At 32.3% G+C, this 24,689-nt stretch overlaps 1 protein-coding gene across 1 annotated transcript; it reads right to left on the bottom strand.

Moving 5' to 3' along the window:
• Window positions 1-2,285: 2,285 nt before the first annotated feature.
• LOC108910666 lies at window positions 2,286-19,274 on the bottom strand. The gene is made up of 6 exons (XM_018715357.2): window positions 19,265-19,274; window positions 15,151-15,356; window positions 7,047-7,238; window positions 6,029-6,140; window positions 4,283-4,930; window positions 2,286-2,474 (listed from the first exon to the last, which is right to left on the bottom strand). Exons 1-6 carry the CDS (start codon window positions 19,272-19,274, stop codon window positions 2,437-2,439), a joined length of 1,206 nt encoding a protein of 401 aa, XP_018570873.2. The 3' UTR covers window positions 2,286-2,436.
• Between the last annotated feature and the right edge of the window lie 5,415 nt (window positions 19,275-24,689).

The following is a 24,689-nucleotide window of genomic DNA, read 5'->3' on the forward strand; positions in this document are numbered from 1 at the left end:
TGCTAATGATAATTAAGACCTGACTTATTTAATGTGTCACTAAATGTCACCTCACTCAAATTAGACATACACACTTCCAAGTAAAACTGAAGAGGTTTGGTGTTAGTTAGCCGGCAGAGCCGGAAGGTACTTGAGTCCCATACGGGAGGCAATCCAGCTATAGTTGAGATTTCTTTTTTGTATTGAATTATTATTTTTTTTTCAGATTCGTTCCTCACGGGCGAAAATATTAGTGAATTCAACACGGCCCTTATATGCGTCTTGACATAAAGTGAGCACAAGAAATGTTTTCTTATTAGTTGTTTTTCGATCAACGTAATCATGATAAAACAAGTTAAATGTGAAACAACGGAGTTGTTATTGCAATATCCGGGCAATCACGACAATATATACATATTTTAACATGTAATAAATAATGAGCAATCTTTAATAATAATTGTAACAATTTTACGTTAGAAAAATATACGCCCCTGAGCATAAAACAATGAAGGCTAAACACTCACAGAATTATTATCATGAAACATCTATAACCATCACAATCATAAGAATACATAGAACAATTAACAACACTTAGAACAAGTACTTAAATAATAATTACCTGCTAACTAATACCGGTTAAACACTTTTAAATTTTCACTACCTTGCCACACTGCCCGCCGAACGTCTTACTACCCATCTCCACACTGTTCTTACTTCAACTATTTAGGATTCCTTCCAGAATTCCCAACCTAAGCGCCTGTTTTTGTGCTTCCTTCTACCAACTGTCAATATTACGTTTTCATTATTATACAACGCCCACGTAACAGGTGAAGTCGAAGTTGATACGATAAGTATGGTTTTGCACAACATCAAAGTCAGAATCTGAATCCATTTCAAAGTTCTCAATGACGTCTTAACACCACTCTCTCAATCACAATCCACAGGAAACAGGAAGAAATACCTATTTAAAAAAATTACAACTAGCAGCTAAGTAGGTACTGTCAATAGTGTCAATTTATGTTTTCTCATTAATCCAAGTTGAAGCGGTCAAATTTAAGGGTTTAAATTAATCCTAGATTAATGCATAGATTTCAAACACAAACAAAATGTTATATTTTAATCCAAGTTCAGACTTAATCCTGGATTAAACACAACGGTGCAAACGGGTATTATTAAATTTAGATAATCTTTGGATAAAAGCTATGTTTGAAGATTTGGGAGCTCAGTTCGATGTTTCGAAGACTTCGTCGCTAAGGTACAGGGCGATTCACTATATTTTGACCCCCCCTTTAACTTTTTTGTTTTAGGAGTTATAAAAAAAATGTGAAATACAAGAGTTGCAAAATTTTTTATAAATTCGAAAATTATGTTTGAAAAACAAATGAAGCGCAAACAAAATGGCCGCGGATGTTAACTTTGTTGATTTAAATGGAACACCCTGTATATTTTTACATATTTGGATAGAACGTTCTCTGTCTAGCATAGTCATAAAAAAGAAAAGAAGGTTTTTTATTAAGAAAATAAAATATTCATGATATGCGCATCGATTTAGTCACTTGATAAGCCAAAATGGCGGCTGAACCAGAAAATGGTGGCATCAGATTTTACGACAGTTTTACTGGAAAAATACGGGTTTTCTCGGAAAATCCCAAGTGACAGAAAAATCTTAGAATAGGTCAAGAAACACGTTGGAATTTTCCCAGAATTTTTAAAAAATTTTCGACTTGACCAATTTTCACCTAATTGATAGAATTGTACTTTGTGAGTTCTACTCAAATCCGAGAGATTACCCGTCATTTTTTAGACGCACTGTATATTAAAACAATATTCTGTGGATGTATAAGGGGCATTTTATTTATTACGGTTTATATACGATGAAGTTAAAAATATATACATGAATTTGAGCAGTTGGATAATATGATGCTATGTTGAGGATCTGCTTGAAACAATATTCACAGAAAAGTAGAAAAAATGTGTTTACTGTGTCCAAATATTATATTAAAAAGAACTAATGTTGTATAATTACAAAGCATTTTAAACATGACATTTCACACCACATATATCTCAAAATTTCTCAAAAATATTTAGCAATAATTACTTATATATAATATAATAGGCACATGTATATATATTGTATTGTTTTTTTTGTCAATCAAGGCATTATTAAGGTAATATCCGTCGACTCTTCTTCTTCGCCTTAATTTTTTCTTATGGTCCTCATTTTCTGTATCTTCTGATCAATTACTACGATTTGAATTAATTATCTTTTTCTATTACAAGTTGGTAAATAGACACGAATTTATGCAAGCTAGCAGCATTGGTTGGCAATAGATCCAATCCAGATGCAATTGAATATTATATGAGGTAGTTACATTAGGCATTTTGCATATAAAATCATTTTATACATCACAAGAGCAGTTTGAAATTTCTTTTACGACGCCTGTGTTAGTCGTCTTCTTATTTGGACCAGTAAGTCTCTTCATACGAAGGTGGTACTGCAACAAACAGAAAAGTTTATTTCGATGCATATTTTTATTAATTTAAAGACAAACTATTTAAAACCATGAAAATGTGTACAATAGTGCAGAAATCTTCCTTTATGACAATCGAAACTAAGGCATTTTTAAAAAGATGCAAAATAAGTTTATTTTCAAAAACGTCTGCTGTCAGTTTTATCTTTCACAGTTGGAGAAATATAATGCGGCGCTAGAAAGGGGTTGAAGGTTGAAAGGGGTTACTGGTTCTTCAACATATCTTTTTAAGAAGTTGAAAATCTGTCATTCCAGATATTCTTTTGAAGAACTTTCACTTATAAACATTCCAATTCTGACTTTTACTCTACAGGGTGTCTCATAATTAGCTGCCAACCCTGAACAGGCCGATTCTATGATCAAAACTAAGTAAAAAAGTTCATATGAACATGGGTCCGGAAATGCTTCCTAAGGGCACAGGGACCCATTGAAAAGAGAGGAATGGAAATCATTTTTTTGCAATATCTCTCAATCGCGTTGTGATAAACGAATGAAATTTGGTATACACAGCTAAATTTTGATGAGCAATTTGATGGACTAATCCATTTATTTCCACAAGGTCCATTGGGGTGGGTACGGGGGGGCCCTTGGTACTTTGCGTGTGTAACTTTTTCATCTTTTCAAGCTTTTACAAAATTATTTTATTAAAAAAGTAAAAAAAAATAAAAATCGTATTTTTTGCTTTCTTTAAAATTGTTTATTAACGATTTTTTTGCATAAAATTTTCTGTTTACATTTTTTAAATAAGCTATTTCGATGGGAAATTCAATTCTCTACAAAATTTTTACTATGAACTATACCGAAATTTTGCTTCGTTTTCGTGCTATATTTAAAAAACTGCAAAAGTGCTTTTTCACCCCTTACTTCAATTTCAACCCTCTAATTTAATAGCAACCCGCGGTTTTTTCATTTTTAATAACCCTTCGAACAAGTCATGTGATGAAATCCTTGAACGACTTATTTCCTTCCTTTTTTGCAAAAAATAGAATTAAAACGTATAAGGGAAAACGCAACGAAAATAAAAAAAATGGCTAAGTTTGAGCGGCCATATATCAGTCAATTTTCATCCAAAAATACTTTAAAACCTCCTGTTTTGAAGGCAATTTTATCTACTTTTTTTTCTATGAAGCAATGTCTATACCTATCTTGCTTTTTGAGGCAAAAAGTAAAAAAATCAGAAAATCGAATTTTTTGCTTTTTTTCAAATCGTTTATTAACGATTTTTTTGCATAAAATTTTCCTTTTATATTTTTTAAATAAGCTATTTTGATGGGAAATTCTATTCTCTAAATAATTTTTTCTATGAACTATAGCGAAATTTTGCTTCATTTTCGAGCTACAATTAAAAAACTGAAAGGGGTGCATTTTCACCCCTATCTCCAATTTTCACCCTCTAATTTAATAGTACCCCGCGGTTTTTTCATCTAAAATGACCATTTGAACGATTCATGTAATAAAATATCTTAAACGCCATATTTTCTTTTAAAATCCTATATCCAATAGCCTATATGTATCTTCGTGCATAATGATGCTCCAGCTCATTAAAATAAAATCAGATTCTCTTGATTTTCTTCTCTGGGGACATCTTAAGCAACTGCTACTACTACTACTAACTAGTTTTCAACAATGTATTTAGTATCGTTTTTAATAAGTAAATTGTAAAAAAGGAAACAATTTATTTTTTTTTACTAAAAAACGAAACATTTTGGTAAAAAATATGCAAGAAAAGAAATACATTTTCTAAGTGAACCTAACTTTTAAATGACACTTACCTCCCAAATGAACACCAGTTGCTTCTGCCAACAATAGACAATCAGTTCTTTCTTTATCGGTGAGGGGAGTTGGCAACTGAAATATGGGTGGGGCTGAGACTCTATTCGACACAAATTGAAACTCGTCGTCAAGTTCGTTTATTTGAGCTATAGGGGGCGTTTTGATGTCAGACAGAAGAGGCGCCGAAGGACGAACATCTTCTGCGGAGACACTAACAGCTCGTGTTGTCGGCACAACGAATCCAATAGATTTACGGCCTTCGCAAGTATATTTTGAAGGCACAGGCATTGAAGTTAACTCTGCGATTCTTGTAGTTGAGTGGGGAGGTGGTTCTTCAGGCGGGTGTGGAGCAGTGCTGCCAACTGTAGTAGGAATCCGCAGGAAGTTATAGTCCCCAGTGGCAGATGCTGGTGGCATTGGCATCTGTCTGGGTAATAAAGGTGCTTCTTCTTCTGTTGAACAGGAGGAACTTCTTCCAGGGGAATACAGGGGATTCATACTACCAAAACTGTGAGGAGATGTAGAACCATCTGTAGGGTAAGGCCACGTATTTCGTACCGTGGTGGAACGTTTAGGATTAGTATGGGTTGTTCTTGTTAAACGCGGTGATAGTAAGCCATAGTCAGGGTGGCGGATTACCTTTGAATCTGGAAAGAGACAAAATCATCACCTATGTTTTAAATTGTCTCAAGTTCAAATTGGAACAAAATTGGAAACTTTCAGGACAACTTCCTTCATCAGAAATAAAGAAAAACTTTTCTTACTAAAGCAGTTCTTAAGAGTTTCGCGATAATTCAAAAATTTTACGAGAAACAATTTTTGGTGAACCAATAAACATGCGAGTAACTTCCAATTTGATACAGTTATCTTACTTTATCTTACAGTAAAATATGCATGTAAAGTTTGATAGAAAATTAACTAGTGGGGTTGAGCTTAGAAGACTGAGGGATTCAACTTAAAAAAATATATACTGCAGAGTGCAGAGGCACGGATTTGGATAAACCATTTTCAATGAAATGTACAACGCCTTATTAGTACAATGCATAGTTTACGAGTAAAAATTCAAAGATTAGTTTCTACAATTAAGAGATTTTTTTAATGTCATTTTAATAATAGGTATTCATAGAGCTTGTAGAAGAGAAAGGCCACTAAATAAATACATATAACAGTACTCGATTACTGAAAATGACAGATTTTTTGAAATTTTCACCTAACTTTTGAAAATTTTCGCCAAAAGTCGCTAAGAAACTCCCAGCCGCCCCAAATACTGAAACCACAGTATACGACATCGCTGGAGGCTTTTGGCAGAGCAGCCACTGACGATGCACTGCAAAAATACAAAATTCACTCTACTTTCGAACTTCGGAAACTGAAAAGTTTACCCAATATTACGAAATTCGAATTTAGAACCTACAAAATAACAACGAAAGTACCATGCCAAGAATACAAATCGATCATCAGTTATGGTTGACGAAATTATAAAGATGGGTATAATCCAGAGAGGCCAATGGTTCACACCTAAGCGGACTTCGCTACAGAACATCTGCGGACGCATCAAGGACCGTGATCGACCGTCAACCCTGATACCCTTCAATTCAATAACCAAACAAAACAGTTCGACGGTTGATATTTTTCAATTGGTGTTTTATTTCACAGCCTACCACGTTGATGAAAATATGAAATCTATTTATTTTCTGTTCATTTTCTAGCTCTCCAAGAACTCATCCCTTGGTAAAAATTATTACCTTTCGCATTTTTAGACGTTGTACCATGTGTCTCTTGTAAACCATGTCCCAGGACTAACTCTACATCCACCTTTACTGTGCTCTTGGGGGAATTCTTCAATACAGCGGTGACCTAAAAACATAATTAATAAAAAGGGTGTTCATAATTTTTGATTCGGTATAATTTTCCACTTAGGAGATTACTTTAAAAATTCACAAGGTTCGCTATATTTCTAGCACCTTTTTACATGTTACATATAATAAACTGGATAATTTATTGGTCTTTGAGGTTACCAATTTTTAGAATAGAAATCAATGATAATAATAAGAAATCGCAAACTGTGACAGATTGATAGGTATATCGGGTACCAGACCAACACAACTGCAATGACAAAGAATTAGTTTTTATTGTAGATAAATATAATTCATACAAATAAAAATAATAGCTGATTGTCTGCTCCACTTTTACTATTTTTAATATCAGAATTAAAAATGTTATCTTCACCATCACCATCAGCAAAAGTTTATAAAAATTTGATCGATAGACAGGTCGAGCACAGGTACTAGTCACTAACTCTGTTTCAACTACTTTGGCATGTTGGTGCGAGTATTCCATTCTTGTATAGATGTGTCAAACAATTTTTTGACAAAAATTTTTGGGTTAATTTTGAAAAAACTGTTGTTTTTTTTCTAATTAAAGCTCGTGGAAATAATTTATGCTATAGAGAAATCAGTAGATATTCCGCTGTCAAAGAACGACATTTTTATTACAATTATGTAGCATTGTGATAAATAATAAATAATTAAAAAAATATATTTTTTCAAAAAGAAATATTTTTTAAATCTTTAATTTTCGATATTTAATATTTTTTTATAAAAAATATTGATTTTTACGAAAAAAATCTTTTTTATTTTTAAAAAATGAATAAAAGTGTGAATGTAGTGAAAAAATTATTTTTTTTTTAAATTTTTCATGTTTTTAATTTTTTCGCTGACAAAATTAATTGGCCAAGCTATAAGTTGCTTGCAGTACACTTACCTCTAAGAAAACCTTGTGGGACAAGAGATTGCACTTCTGGAAATTCGGTATTTCGGCTGTAGGGGGGATCTTTATGTGGGACAAATAGGTTTTTAAACTGTGAGGGTGCGCCCCAGGTCCCTGATCTGAGGCCAGCAATTGGTTGGCCGTGATATATTTCTGTGTTGGAAGAGACACTTTCGCAGAAACCTTCTGAAATATACAGGGTGATTCAGTCATAATTTCATTAATTTCAAGGGAAGATAAGGAAAAAATGAGTTGAATACGAATGCGCTATTAAAAAAAGCGCATATTTACCCTAAAAAAAATTTTCAAGTCATTATTTAAACCCTTTTTCCGCCCGTTTTGACCGCTGACCTGCAAAGGTTTATCGAGAGTGAATTTTGACCTACCGTTTATTCGGTCACTAACCTAGTTTTTATTGCATTTTTAATCCGTAGGGAACGATAAGGAAAAAAACAGACCTTTTTACCTGAACACACAAATCAATAAGACATTTTTTTACGTTTTAAATATTAACAAGTATTATTTATTTCTTAATAAAAACAAATGTATAACGATAATAATTGTCTTTAAATGAAAAGCGACATTTATAACTCAAACACTTAGATTTAAAGTTAACAAAAGCGACTGAAATTTATTATGATTTTAACAAAGTAGCGTCCTTCGGAAGGCCTTATGAAATTTAACAGTATTTTTGAAGTTCACTTAGACTGTCAGGGCCATGTGTTGAGTATCTGGTATAAAGAGAAAAATCGATATTTCAAATAACGCGCGAAATGCATTCCTAAGAACGTAGGAATTCCATGAATAAGTTGTTAGAAGTTGTTAGAAAAATAATAATAGCTATAAGAATAGATTAAATGGGATTAACTAACCCGTCCCGCATTGCTACACGGAGTCACTAGAGGAAGGCTAGGGTTATTTGCGAGTTCAGTTAGTCACATACCTAATTATTTATATAGGGTGTGGCGTCTTTAATGCAGACAATGAAAAACCTAGACTCTTGACAATAAATGAAGTAAAATAATATATGCTACCATAAGGCGATTATGAAATTTGAGTATCAAAAATATTTTCCAAAAAATTACAAGAAGTGACAAAATGTTAATGCCGGTCCTGTTTAACATAGCGCAAAAAACATTGACCTGGTCCGCACACCGCACGGCATCTGTGGAGTGTCAGTTAGTTTCAGAACGGTTTTTACTTGTGGGCGAATTGCTGCTAAGTTGTGTCAAAAAGATCGCGCTTCTGCTGTTTAGACGTTAAGTGTTTATTAAAGACGTTTCTTATTTTTTATTTTTTAAGTTATTGTTTTAACTAAATTGCCAATGGACGACGAGGACAACAATAATACGTTTACTACTATCGAACATCCTGACATGGTGATAGTTATAATAGCGGTAACTTTGCATCTGTGTTGTTTGTCGTGATCCAACCTATCACTTGCTAAAATAATAGTAGTCCTATTTACAGTGAAATAACTAATTTATGTAATTTTATGTTTATTTTTCCTTTTAATTAAAACGAGAGGATTGTATTAAACTGGCCAAAATTATTAATTATTGATTTAAAACATTTTATCTCTGTGTATATTTCATACATTTTAATTTGGCAACACTGATTTGCGCAAAGGCTCGACTCTCTGTTAAGTTCGGTTCGGCAAGCGTCCGCTGATGTTAATCGAATGACATGACATTTTTTTGACCAGGACCGTACTAAAATTTATGTCTTCTCTACAAAATTTCAAGTTCAATTTTCTTGACAAAACGTGGATACATGAATTTCTTATATAAGGGTTTTTTATTGCATATATTCCTAAGAATCTGCATTTTATTTTTTCTGCACTAAAGACGCCACACCCTGTATAAAGTCCAGTCAATTAGGTAATTATTAACATAGTATACAGGTTCGGAAAGTACCGATGGTCCATCTGCCGTTACGTGAGAGCGATAAAGGAAGTCATAGAAATCCGTGCGATAGAGAAAGATGGCTATAATGAAAGCGTCTAATAGTCACCGCCCATTTCGCCCTTCCACAAATAAGAAGTGGATCTTATTACATGATAAAAACAATGTTTCATTCTTCCTTTTTCTACTTTTCATTGGAAATAATGTAACAGGTACAATTTATCTACCTACAACTTACCAGATATAACTCAACCACAACTGAAGAAATTACCAAAGAGGATTTATTAGCCAACTTTACCCCTACATTGATGACCTCCCCTACGACGAAAGCGTTTTTTTCCAACTTGACCTCCATACGAATCGTCTCGTGAAAACAGAGCCACCTCCTCATTGCCAGCTTTTCTCTACGTGAGTACGTACTGGGGACCTAAAACAAATTATGTTTATTCTGCCCTAGTAGCCCAGTTACTGTAGCTGAAAATATAGTAATACCTCCGAATTTTTTATAACTGCATCGATTTTTCTCAAAGTTTAGAATTAGGCTCATCTTACCCCCCATTTCAAAACTTATATATGCGCTATGTGGCTTTTTGTTCTTAAGGGGTGAAAACCACCCTTGTTGAAAAAAAAAATTCAAAGGACCCCGCAATAATCTTATGGAAATTGGGTTTCTGTCAAATTGTCTGAATTTTTGATATGTTGTAGATTTTGTTATCCTGAACAAAAGTCTCCATGGGCACAAAGTGTACTATTTACAGATGTCAAAAGCATATTTTAATTATTCTAATATATAGGGTAATGGTTTTGAGGTCACTGGATTCAACCCTCATGTCAGATTGGACAAATTGACCGTTGACAGCTGTCAATACACTGTCAACGAAGAATAGAAAAGTAAATATTCTCTTTTCACATTGAGAGTTTGGGCTTTTGAGGGAGCTGAATTCAATTCTCATGCCAGATTGGCAAAATTGACAGTTGACAGCTGTCAATTGACTGTCAACGAGGAATATAAAAGTAAATATCCTCTTTTCACATTGAGAGTTTGGGTTTTTGAGTTCGCTGAATTCAATTCTCATGTCAGATTGGACAAATTGACCGTTGACACCTGTCAATTTTTCCAATCTGAGATTAGAATTGAATTCAGCTCCCTCAAAAGCCCAAACTCTCAATGTCAACAGAGAATATTTAGTTTCATATTCCTCGTTGACAGTCAATTGACAGCTGTCAACTGTCAATTTTGCCAATCTGGCATGAGAATTGAATTCAGCTCCCTCAAAAGCCCAAACTCTCAATGTGAAAAGAGAATATTTACTTTTCTATTCTTCGTTGACAGTGTATTGACAGCTGTCAACGGTCAATTTGTCTAATCTGACATGAGGGTTGAATCCAGTGACCTCAAAAACATTACCCTATATATTAGAATAATTAAAATATGCTTTTGACATCTGTAAATAGTATTGAAAATGAATAGTTTTGCAACGGGTCAGGGGAGCTTTGGCAGCTCCGTAGCTGCCAAAATGTTCATTTTGGCACTTTGTGCCCATGGAGACTTTTGTTCAGGATGACAAAATCTACAACATATCAAAAATTCAGACAATTTGACAGAAACCTAATTTCCATAAGATTATTGCGGGGTCCTTGTAATCAAATCTTTTTTATTTATGCAGTATGAGTAATTTCATGTGCTATCTAACATGAAACTTATGTATCCCAAATTTTCAACCCGGAAAAACCTTTAAAAACCACCCCTTTGGATGAAAATAATATAAAAAAATTGTTTTCAACTTGAAACGTTTCAATCATATATTTTTATCAAATTAAAATTGATTTCTTAATTAAAAAATCCTTTTTATCGATTGCAACATTTCAACCCTTGAAAAATACCCCTTCTTTCGAAAATAAAATGGTTCTACTCTCAATATTATTGAGAATAGAAACATTTTATTACTAAATTTATTAAATAAAATAAATTGGCACTTTCCAACCCTTATTAATTAATACTTTAAATAACTAGATAGATTTCACAGGGTCTAACGACACTTGGAGTATACGGTAATTCAATAAACAAAGAAATATAGATAAAAAAAATTAGATAAATTTGGAACGAATACACTGAAGATTAATTTTTCGAGACAAAACGTCTGAATCTGGTTCGGGCTGAGGCAGTAGAGTATTGGGGGTCATGAAGGCTTGCAAAATGTGTAATAAAATTTACAGGGTCGTATTTAACAAAATGAAGTTGCTGGTGGTCCTGGACAGACGAAACGTTACATATAAAAGTTGATTATACCATTCGATAGAGGGCAAAAAGTAGCCATGAGAAAGTGTTCTTCTTTTTTCAATATCACCTCAAAGCTGAAATGAAACAAAAACGGATTTCCAAATTTTCGTTTCTTTTTCAAATATTTCGAAAACTAATCATGTTAGCCTTGATTTTTTAGAGACATAATGTTGGTCCCCTGATTACGCAACTTTGCCCCTATTTAAGCTAGTTCGTATCTCTTACCATTTTCGAGATCCCTGTAGTGAGAAGCGAATTTGTAACAGCCTGTATATGTGTGTGTATGGGTATGTGTAGTATATAAATATAGTACTGATTTAATTCGAATATACACATACTACATACAAATGCTTCAAAATTCTTGTTTGACCTAAATTTTCCTAAAATTATCACCTATACACGTGTTTATTTTTTTGACGATAACTTTCTTACTTTCTAAGATTTTTAATCGCACAAAGGCTCATTTTGCAGGGAATTGTAAGGGCTACGTGAACTGTGGAGTTGATCTTTTTTAACCCCTTCATTTTAAGTTTGAAGGATTTAAAGAACTCGAAGAGGGTGGTTCTCTCATTCATATGATAACTTAATATGGCGATATCTCGATTAATATTAATTTTAGAGGTATAAAAAATAAAGCAAAATCTTCTGCAAAAATAAAGCTAAATTTTTTTACTCTTGTATTTTTTTCGTGTACACCTTTTAATTTTTAAGTTACAGCGTAAAAATCGATTTTTTTTCAAAATTTTTAAAAATTAACATTTTCAAAAATTATGATTTTTTTCGAAATCATGCTTTGTAAGTGAGCTAAAGACCCAGAGCATATTCTTAGAACATAAATGAAGAAATCTGTAAACGGATTGTATATAATTTTAATTCTGTCGCCAAAGGCACTGATTTGTTTATTAATTTTTTCTTAAAGAAAATGAGACTCATGTTATTTCGATCATATTTCCGTTAATTTTGATTCTAAAGGCTTTTAAAATAGCTCATTTTAAAGTTTTTTCAAAGTACTTTAAAAAAGGTACAAATAGTTTTTTTCCTAACATTTATGGTTTTGGCCTTATTTAACGTTAACTGGTTCCAATTTAGTTTTTAGCTAACATATAATAATGTTTGAAAATCCATAACTCTGTTTATATTGCAATTAGAGAAAAATAAATAGTACCATTAGATTTGTTTTTTTATTATTTTTTTTGTTCATTACAATTTTTACGTTAAATCCAATGGTTTCAGTGTTATTTGCAAAAAATTGTCCGAAAACAAGCACTTTTTCAGTAAAAAATCAACATTTTCAATGACGAATTACTCGAAAAATATTGGATTAACCAAAAAACTTTATATAACATTTGTTACTTAAAATTGACTCCTCTATCGATTCCCGTGGTTATTTTGGTGGTAAAAGTCTCCACCCCCACGAAGGGGTGGGAACCACCCCCTGGAAAAAAGCACACTTCGGCACTATATAAGTTTTGTTCCTTGAGGTATTCCCCACATTCAGTCAAAATTTCACGTCAATCGTTTCAGCTATAAAGAATTCGGAGGTAAAAACCCTGAGTAACTGGACTATAGGTAGAATATAACTTTTTCCGATTTAGATTTAATCATAAAAATTTTTTTTTGCTGCGGTCACTACCCACAGCGAAATATCCACATTAAATAGGCGCCAAGCACACACCACAACCAAATATGCTTTGCCAAAATAGTGCTCACTTGCGGTCAGAGCTGGGTAATTACTTGTAATTTAAAAATAGTTACAATTACAAATTACTTTAAAAAAAAAGGAACTAATTACAATTACAAAGTATATTCTTTAAAAAAGGAATTATATTAATTTAATTACAGTTACATGGAAAATGGATTTAGCAATTACTTTTCTAATTACTTTTCTAATTACTTTTATGATAAAGTAAATTATAGTGACCAAACAGAGAAAAAGGAAAAAATAAGTTAAAAATTTAAATTAAAAGTGTTGTGTAATATTGCGTTCTATTATTTATTAGAATTGATACTGAAATGAAAAGATTATTCTTATTCATTTTCTAATATAGAATTTTTATATTTTTATTCCTAATCTAATAATTTAAACTAGTTCAGTTCATACTATAATTTTATATTATTGGTCAGGTAATTATATCAACCCGATGCTCTTTTTTTGATTGTTAGTACATTTGCAAAATATAGAATACAGTAGTTTTGGATAGACTGGAAAGCAATAATTATTATTAAAAAAATTACGAATCGAACAAGTAACCGAACCAGCAGTTTTCTCAACTCAAAATAAGAGCAGTAACACATATATACATAATATATATTTTTATAAAACTTGATGCTATAGACAACATACTTTTACTTCGTATACTTTCTAAATTAATAATAATTATAATAAAATAAAATGTACTCTGTTAATTCTGAGGTTAATTCACCAAATCACTTTTTATTGTTCACGCGGCACAAGGCTTTCCTCAAATGAAATAATAGAAGTCTGCAAGTCTATACGCATTTACGCAATACGCATGATCTTAAAAGTAATTATAATTATTAGAAAAAGTAATTGTAATTGGAAAAAGTATTTGTACTTATAGAAGTAATTTGTAATTCGATAGTTCAAATAATATAATTACAAATTACAATTCCTATAACGATTTTGCTGCAATTACAATTCCAAATTACTTTAACAAAAAAAAGTACTTAAATACAATTACAATTACAGGATAAAAAAGGGAATTGTAATTGCTAATTACTTTTTCACCAGGAATTACCCAGCTCTGCTTGCGGTAAGTAGACACTCCAAGTAAAAAGCACACTTACAACTAACAAATCATTTATTTCGTTTTAGTGAATTAGGTCGATATTTTGTTGTCCTAAGCAAGACAACTCAGTTACTGTAAGTGAGCTCTTTGTCAATTCAATTGCTGCTACACTAAAAATAAATCATCCAAGTAATAAAATATTTGCAAGGACAAAAAATAATGTTGCTGCAAGTAAATGTAGTTTGTTGAAACATTTTTGAAACCATAACAAAAAAATGTCTTGTCGTTGTTTAACACTTCATTTGGAATTGTGTTTTATTTGTTTCTATTATGATCGATCTGTCTCGAGTGAGTTGCTCAAGTAAATGTTTGTAGGGCTCACTAAGCGTAACGTAGGCCTTACTTAAAATTTTCCGGAATAAACAGCAATTATTTATCTCAGTGTGGAGCTACAGCTAAAATAACTCCTCTCGCCCAAGGTCCTAGTTATTTTTCAGTCACGCGTTTCTTCTTGTGAATAGGGTAGAGTACCCCGGAGTATTCTACATATGACACAATGCCAGTAGTATCCGGTAAGGGAATTTCGTGCGTCATGTCAGTTCAACAGCCAGCTCACCGGAATTATACAGGGTGTTAATGAACCTTTTGAGGTCTACTGATTTTCATAGAAGATGTTCGTTGTACCCACCATTTGCCTGCACACAAGCTTCAGCGCGACATATCCAATTCGCTCGCACGCGTTGCAATATTGCCACGTCCTCCCGAATCGTATTACAAGCTTCGGCAATGTCCGCCCAATTCGCCCTTTCACAAATACGAAGTGGATCTTATTTGTGGAAGGATGAAATGGGCGGTGACTATTAGACGCCTTCATTATAGCCATCTTTCTCTATCGCACGGATTATACGTGAATATACCAAGTTTTGTTTCAATGATGTCTTTTCTTAATTAATAAAAAAGACATTTTGTTGTTGTGGCAACAAACACGTTTCAGCAAAACATATATATTTTTTTATTGTTCTTGCAAATATTCCGTTATCAATAGCTAAAATATCTTGGCACAGCGCCTCACTTGGATGAATTCCTTCAGTGATTTCTTGGGGAGTAAAAACGATAGTTTACAAACTGTACCTTTATGATGTATAAAAAATACGTTTATTTACCATCGACACGTTTGGCATATCTTTTAGATATATGGGGGCGAAGATTTTGAGCTCTATCTGATCTTCCTCTGTCTCCCTCCGGTTAGCGACCATGTCGGCTCTCAGCACGTACTTCACGTACCCATATTTACCTGAATAACTGCTAGGGATACACGTGGGCAGTGTCAGTTTGAACGGGAATGTATGGTCGCCGATGTTGAAATAACCTAAAGAGCATTTTATGCATTAGGAAATAGAAAAATCAGGTATACAATATCCTCAGAAGTTAAAAGTAATACGTTAATTCTTGACGGAAAAGAAAATGTCCCATTTTAATTCACAACACAAAAATTAAGGATCAAAGTATATATTTCATTCTCCACATTTTAAACAACTGAAGTTGTTCTTTCCAACTATGGAATGAAAAATATACATTTGTTATACAGGGTGTTTCAGAAAAACCTCGCGTAAATACAGGGGGTGATAGTACGGCAGAAAATAAGAATTTTTTGTCTTATAGCTGTTTTACATTGACAATTTATTCATGAATTAATTCACGAATTTGGTAAACAGTGTGGTTTTATACTGCTACAGATTTTGTCAAGTTTTTTGACGTATGAATCAGTTCTACCAATGAATCAAAGGAGCAAATAAATTTCAGAAATGTCACCTTTCCACTCATAATTGTAGTGATACAACGGTGGTACCGTTCTGACACATATTATATAAATATTAGTTTTTGTAAGTAACAAATCAGTAAAAACAATGCAAAACTAGCACGACGCCACACAATTATTTACATATTCCCACAGATCAAAAAAAGACATAGATACATAATTTATACCTATGTGGCTTGAAGCCAAAATAGTTCATCGGAAGGGTGAGGAAGTTGTGTTTACATTCCCTCATGGGCAGTGGCGTATCATTTTATAGGGGCTGATTGCAACTAAAATAACAATAAGTTTAATAATTATAATTGTAAATTTTATTTTCCGCAGATAAACTAGGGAAAATATACTGTAATAGGTATGTTAAGAAAGCGTGTTTTATTTCTTAAGGTATCTATGAGATTATTTAACTTTTCTTCAACCTATTTTATTACTTATGAACTTCACAGTCCCCTACATTTACTTCTTCCTGGAATACGGTTGAGATGATCTACTGACACAATTTTACTCTCATTTATATACAAAAGGAATGATACATTTCATCATACTCTTAAGCTGTTATATATATGATTTTCACGAGATTTTAACAAAACAAAGTATTTAAATTCCATTTGGGTAGGTCCTAGTTTTAATTTTAATAGCTTACGACACGGTGTAATATTTGGTATCAACTCTTACATAGAATTTATAAAATTTGTATATAGGAAACTAAAAGATTGACCATATTTTAAAATTATAATTCATTTTTATAGAGTCGGTCCATTAACCCTTCCTATCACAAACACATATGTGTGAATTTATATAAAAAACTAAAAATTAGAACAGGTTTAAATATATATTTTATATAGAATTACATGTAGATTTTTACATTGCGTGTTACGGCTATATTACTGGAGTTAAAGTTTGTCCCTAATAAAGCTGTCAATTGGTTTATTTTTTAGGTTGTCTCTATCGAATGAATGTTATGAATGAAAAAAGACAACCATATTACTCAAATAGAAGTTTATTGATTATGAAATAAAATATTTTTTGTTAACTTATGCTTTATCCTAAGAATATTATCCTGCATTTTATTACAAAAGTGGTCAGAGCATATATAGGTATATATGGATATTGTTTCTGTATATGGAATTCCTAAGCTTCTAAACCACTGTCTTCTAATTAGAAGATTTTTCGGAAATCTGTAACATATAAAAAAATCGATTAAATGTTTTACGCCTTGGTTTATCGGATTTACTAATGCTTTTTGGCACTTAAATTTTGTCAAAGCGAAATATTTAAATTTAACCCCAACAGCTTGTTTTATTGCTACGTCTATGTATATTGTTACTTATGGAACGATCGTTGATTTTGTTTAATTTGGTACATATTGCAAATATAGCACTTCTTCGGCATTGTTCAACACTTTTTTCACTGGAAAAGATCTTACTAACAAGCACGAAATCATTAAAAACGCAAAAACATTAGATTACACTACGAAACACAACAATGGCGGACTCGAATTTTCTGGAAAATGTCAAAATTTGAGCGTAAAAGTGGCGCGAAACTTAAATGAACCAATCACAACACGGGGAATAGTAAATATAAACATGAATCATTTGAGATTCAAACAAATACCCTGAATTATTTATCTATGTTTTTTCTTGATCTGTGCATATTCCAATAACATAACCTTAATACTGATCTGAGGCTGGAAATCTGTTGGGTTGGTACTTCTGATCTTCACGAAGAAATCGACGAAAATTTGAACATGCGTCAAGAACTTGATGAATAAATTCATGAAGTTATTTGACAGCAGATTTGGTGCATTACACTTGTCCAATTTCTTGATGAAGCGACTTCATGAATTAATTGATCAATAAATTGTCAATGTAAAACAGCTATTATGAACTATATGTCTATCTCCTCTTGTTTTCGAAATACAGAGCGACAAAATAAAATTTTTTAAACAGAATTTTTACGAAAATTTCCAAACGGTGCGAAATATTTTTATGAAATTTGGTATTCCGGGGTTTTTAAGGATGCCAAATATGCTGGTCTAATTATTTTTTGTATATTTCACAGAGGGCGCTAGTTATGCTGCATTCCTATTACATTTTAAGTTCTAGTTTTTTTAAGGTTAGGTTTTTTACCATTCTGCCTCCAATTTCTAATGTACTCTTGTTAGAACTTCCTAATGTGGACGGTTTTTGAGAAAAAAGGCTTTCAATTGAACTCTTACAATATTACGGTGTATAAAATAACTGACTTTTCTCGTAGGCTTATGTCAAAACTTATTGATGGATATCTCATAAACAAGGCATACATTCTTAGTAATATTTTAAACTTTATTTAACTTTATATCAAAATTGCAGTGACTGTAATTAGTCATTACTAACTAGTCACTAACAATCAAAATGGTCCGATTATAATTTTAATGCCGGTTTTGAAAATTAGAAGTAAAATACTATAAAACGAATTCTTCGAGTATTCGTAAAAAACAGCGAAATGGATGAAACATGCACTTGAANTGCAGTGACTGTAATTAGTCATTACTAACTAGTCACTAACAATCAAAATGGTCCGATTATAATTTTAATGCCGGTTTTGAAAATTAGAAGTAAAATACTATAAAACGAATTCTTCGAGTATTCGTAAAAAACAGCGAAATGGATGAAACATGCACTTGAACATCGGCGTAAACAGCCGAGCGCGCGCGAGAGGGCGAGTAGTGGGGGAGGAGGGGAAGCGTACATATAGATCGGCCAATTTCGTTGCATATTAACGAAAACTTGAAATATACGTTGTATAGTATTTTACTTGTAGTTTAGAAACCCGGTATAGAATTAAAATCGGACCATTTTTAACGCAAGCAGACTCCCGGCAAAAAAGTAAAAGTAATTTTAAATTGCAATTGCGCAAAAACTAATGGTCCGACAGCGCCTGTCTTTTGCATACTTAAAATTGATATAATTATCTACCTCTGTGCCAAATTTCAGCTCTTAATCTTCATAAATGGCAAAGTTATGAACTTTTGAAGAAATTACGAATTTTCCGGTTTTTCCGGATTTTCTCCGGTTCTAATCATCCGATCGAACCGCCCGACCTCTCATTTTCTTTAGAATTTAATTTTCTACAACTTTTCCATTTATGGGATATGAGATTGCTCTAGTAGTTTTTGTTTTATAAGCAAAAAACAAAAAAAAACGCGTTTTTTGCACTAAAATGTTAATAACAAATTAATTAATGAGAGTTGCGAGCGAACACATCAGGGTATATCTACGGACTGTCTTTTAAATGATGGCACAGGTTGGATGCTGTTAATATGTTAACGTTATAGAGCAAATTATTTACAATAATTGTGTTTTTAATAATTGTTCAAAAATATTATGTTTATTAATATTAATACGCGTTGTCTTTTGTCTCTGTACTTTTAAATAAAGTTTTAATTAAATTTTAGCATTATTCTATTCATTAAACTGTCTTACCAGATACCATTCTAGCTTAGATTTTGAGCCTAATATTTTCGGAAATCTGTAACATATAATAAAATCGATTAAATGTTTTACGCCTTGGTTTATCGGATTTACTAATGCTTTTTGGCACTTAAATTTTGTCAAAGCGAAATATTTAAATTTAACCCCAACAGCTTGTTTTATTGCTACGTCTATGTATATTGTTACTTATGGAACGATCGTTGATTTTGTTTCATTTGGTACATATTGCAAATATAGCACTTCTTCGGCATTGTTCAACACTTTTTTCACTGGAAAAAATCTTACTAACAAGCACGAAATCATTAAAAACGCAAAAACATTAGATTACACTACGAAACACAACAATGGCGAACTCGAATTTTCTGGAANTGCGCAAAAACTAATGGTCCGACAGCGCCTGTCTTTTGCATACTTAAAATTGATATAATTATCTACCTCTGTGCCAAATTTCAGCTCTTAATCTTCATAAATGGCAAAGTTATGAACTTTTGAAGAAATTACGAATTTTCCGGTTTTTCCGGATTTTCTCCGGTTCTAATCATCCGATCGAACCGCCCGACCTCTCATTTTCTTTAGAATTTAATTTTCTACAACTTTTCCATTTATGGGATATGAGATTGCTCTAGTAGTTTTTGTTTTATAAGCAAAAAACAAAAAAAAACGCGTTTTTTGCACTAAAATGTTAATAACAAATTAATTAATGAGAGTTGCGAGCGAACACATCAGGGTATATCTACGGACTGTCTTTTAAATGATGGCACAGGTTGGATGCTGTTAATATGTTAACGTTATAGAGCAAATTATTTACAATAATTGTGTTTTTAATTGTTCAAAAAATATTATGTCTATTAATATTAATACGCGTTGTCTTTTGTCTCTGTACTTTTAAATAAAGTTTTAATTAAATTTTAGCATTATTCTATTCATTAAACTGTCTTACCAGATACCATTCTAGCTTAGATTTTGAGCCTAATATTTTTTTGTTCGTTTTCTCGTACTTACTCTCGTAGGTAATTTAACTCTAACTGTTCAACAAAATTTGTCGCAACAGCTGTCGTTAAATTGCCGCGACAATAAGTTCTCGAAAACAAACATAAAAATATCCGGCTAAATCTGAGCTGTTATGGTATTACCGTCGATTAACTCATGTGTTAATAGTTTCACAAAAGTATTCTGGGGAGTGTAATTACGTATGCGATTTTTGGTATATTTAATAGAAGCCGTAAAGTTCAAAATCTGTAATGACAAACATAAGAAGTAAAAATATGCTTGTAAAACATCTTATACCCTGAAGAAAACTTGTGTAACTGGTACAATGAAGAGATATCGCTTCTGACTTGCTTGGATTTTCTAAAATCCTCTTCAAAAGTTCACAGAAAATTACGGCTCCCTTAAGATCGACTGAGACCTACATCACTACTAGTAGTAATCTTTAAAGTAACACTAATTCTAGTACCTCTTTTTATTATTGTATTCCTAGTTTTCAAAAACTTTATTTTCCACCGCTTATCTGCTCTATTAGGACTCCTGGAAGTTGTTTCATTGTAATGCGTATATTCTTCTCCTACCAGTCTGAGTTTCACCTCTGGAAATGATCGTATTGTATTTTTTATTCCGGCGGTAAAAATAAAAAAAATCCATACATTTTTTCGAGGCTACGGACTCGATGCACTGAATTTAAAATCGTAAAGCAGCATTTCCAAAAGAGTTCACAAATATCTATAGCCCATCGAAAGCGATCACGTGGCATACTTTCTGTCAAAAAAGCAAAAGCATTTGTTAGGAACTGGCTACCGTTGCGGCTACGTTCTTTTGTCTCACCTACCTAGAAACCGAGGATTCTTTAGTCTGCAATACGCCTTTCCTACGATGGTTTGACCAGGTACAGCGTAATCTTTGGGGTCGTCTATTATTATCATGAACGTCATCGTCTTGGGTGCCTGAAAAACAAAAATAATTGCCAAACTGGTTTCCCTAAAAAGGAAGTCAAAACACTATTTTTTATGAACTTCAAAGCTGCAAGGACTCACTTTGGAGCGAAGGTTTATTTGACCAATTATTTTGTTTTGGTAAATTTTTTTGCACCTAATTATGACTCGCGTGTAAACACCACCGCTTTGAATTTATCAGAATTAACAACGTAAACGTAACAATGCCAAGCTATTTCACTATTTTTGTCCCACCCTGTACACATGCTCACGTCCCTATCACACAATTATCGTGTCTTGTTTACACTATTTTATTTATAGGTACTCAGGTAAATACTGTATACGCACCTGGATGATCTAAATTAGGCAACCTTCCTTACACCAACCTGACAATTCTCGATGCAAACCTTCAAGTTGTATACGTCACATAAAAACAAATGAGCAACATTAACATTGGCATGGCACACTCACACATTTCTCACAGCAGTCGTCAGTCAGAGCTGATTTATCTTAACAAGTGCCTACTCGAAAATGAACTCGTCTCGATTAAGTTGGTAGAGAGGAAAACAAAATGTAGGGTGGTAAACGTGGAACGCTTTGGGCGATCGATAGAATTAGAAGGGAGTTATAGCGGGATATACAGGGTGAGAAGGTGGATAACGTTCGTTGGTATTTGATTGCAAGAAGATGCAACAAAACATATGAACCGTCTAAAGTAATATTTTATCCACTAGTGGAATAAAGTAGCTTTGTTTTACTAGTAGAATAATGAAAAAATAATGAACCTATATTAAATCAAATTTAATTCCGCTAATAACAACCTTTGTAGCATTGTTGCCATCATTTTCGAGATATTTTCTCCATATTTCAACAGCATTCACGCAAAATCCTTCTTCTATGATTGTAAATTTTCTTGAAATGCCCATCTTGGTGTCAGGTATTGAAACAAGTAGGTAACTGCCAACGTCCTGTATGTCACTATGTTTCAAATTTGTCAATTCGCAGCATCGACAGGCACCATAAACACTAGGGTGGGTAAAAAAAATCGACTATTTTTTTTACTTTATACTCTGAAATATAGGTTGCTAGACACCTCTAAAAAATTCTCTCCAAATATGAGCTCTTAATTTTAATGGAAAGGTCCTCCGCTTTACAGTTTTTTCCTCAGTACTATAAAAAAAATTAATATCTCTCTATCAACTGTTCGTTAAAAATATCTCTCTCCATATATTGTAGGAAATTGAACGCTCTACAAATAAGGTCTCACAATTTTTTCGTAAACCTCGCCGTTTAAAGGATATTAAAGTTTGAAGTTTGATTATTTTAAGACAAATTTCTGTTTTGCTTATGAATTTTATAACTCGTTAACAAAAAATCATTATGAAATGCGCAATTCATAGTTTTGTAGGAAATTAACTGCTCTACAAAAATGGTCTGTTATGATTAGTCGATTAAATAAAGCGTTTAAAAGATATTCATCGTCAAACTTCAATGCACGCCAATTTTAACAGTTTTTGATTAATAATTCGGAAAATTTCAATTTAGTTTATGAGTTTCAGTGAAATTTATACAAATTCGAGTTTCTATGAACACAGAAATATTTAAACTATTTTTCTAGATGGTTTTTAGTCGTAAGCATGTTTGGTTACATCGAAAAAAAAAATTATTTCTGACAGTCAATGATTCATTAAATCTTGAAAAAATAAAGTTTTTGTTAGAAATTTGTTTTGAAAAGTATTAATCTTAAAGAAAAAAAATGTTCAATTTGTTATTAAAAAGTTTTTATTTAATTATCAAGTGAGATAAAATTTCAAACATTTTGGTTTTGTGCTGACTTTTTTTTTAAACTTTTTGTAATACTGACGAAAAAATGGAAAACTGTAAAGCGGAAGACCTTCCTATTAAAATTAAGAGCTCACATTTGGAGAGAATTTTCTAGAGATGTCTAGCAACCTATTTTTCAGAGTATAAAGTAAATAAAAAAATAGTCGATTTTTTTGACCCACCCTAATAAACACCCATTATTTGTACAACCTAAAATAATTCAAAGTTCACTATATTCACCTAACAACATGTAAAAGGTAAAGATATATTACCTTAATCATTAAATATCATTTATCCAGTCAAAAATTCTTCAATATGTGCTCTTTCCAATACTGCGGCTTTGTTTGCTTTGTATCCTCTCGATTCACTCTTCAAATAAACAGTAAGCTTGTTGTATTTTCCAATACCTATATGTTTGTAGACCTTTATAGTAGCCTTCAACATCGAATACTTCGACCACATAGATGAAATTGAATATTTTTTCATCAAATTTAAAAAATACGATAGCATGACTTCTTCATTTATTGTCATTACTCTTAGTCCAGTTACTCAGGGTTTTCCCCTCCGATTTATTTATAACTGAACCGACTGACGTGAAATTTTGACTAACCGAAGTGTCCTTTTGCCTTGGGGGGGGGTCCCAACCCCTCCTGGGGGAAGAAAATTTTACGCCAAAAATAACCACAGGAATCGATAGAGGAATCAATTTTAAGTAACAAATGTTATATAAAGTTTTTTGGATAATCCAATACTTTCCGAGTAATTCGCCATTGAAAAGTTTTTTGACAGTTTTTTGCAAATAACACTGAAAACATTGGATTTAACGAAAAAGTTGTAATGAACAAAAAGAAAGGTAATAAAAAACAAATCTAATGATATTATTTTGTTTTTCTCTAATTGCAATATAAACCGAGTTATGGATTTTTAAACATTACTATATGTTAGCTAAAAACAAAATTGAAACCACTTACCAATAACGCCAAAACCATAAAAATTAAGAAAAAAAACTATTTGAACCTTTTTTAAAGTACTTTGAAAAACCTTTAAAATGAGCTGTTTTAAAAGTCTTTAGAATCAAAATTAACGGAAATATGATCGAAATATGATAAAATGCTTAAATTTGTATTTTTCTTTTTTTTTCCAATGAGTGATTTTCACCACTTAAGAACAAAAAGCACACTTAGCGCATATATAAGTTTTGAAGTGGGGGGTAAGATGAGCCTAATTCAAAATTTTGAGAAAAATCGATGCGGTTATAAAAAATTCGGAGGTATTACTATATTTTCAGCTACAGTAACTGGGCTATCTCCGTTTTCCGTCCATTCGTTAAATTCGGCGAACACTTTTTCGTAATGTCCTTTGGATTTCGCTGGCAATATGTGGAAAATTGCTTCTTGAGCTCCTTCAAAAACAGCCACAGGAACACAATTACTTTCTTGCATTTTTACCAAATTCGGATAGAACTGTTTATTAAATAATTGATTCATTGGGTATTAGTAAAAAATATCAAGTCGTGCGAATATTTTTTTATTAAATTCCGATAATTCTGACTCGACAAATATGATTGTGATGTGATTATGGATAAAACGTTGTATTGCCTTCATGTCTCAATTGCCATTTATTCACTTTAAGAATATTAAATGCTCGAACTACGTTCTTGCGTT

This window comes from Anoplophora glabripennis, unplaced genomic scaffold (genome assembly GCF_000390285.2).
Source record: "Anoplophora glabripennis isolate ALB-LARVAE unplaced genomic scaffold, Agla_2.0 scaffold850, whole genome shotgun sequence".
In the NCBI taxonomy this organism is placed as follows: domain Eukaryota; kingdom Metazoa; phylum Arthropoda; class Insecta; order Coleoptera; family Cerambycidae; genus Anoplophora; species Anoplophora glabripennis.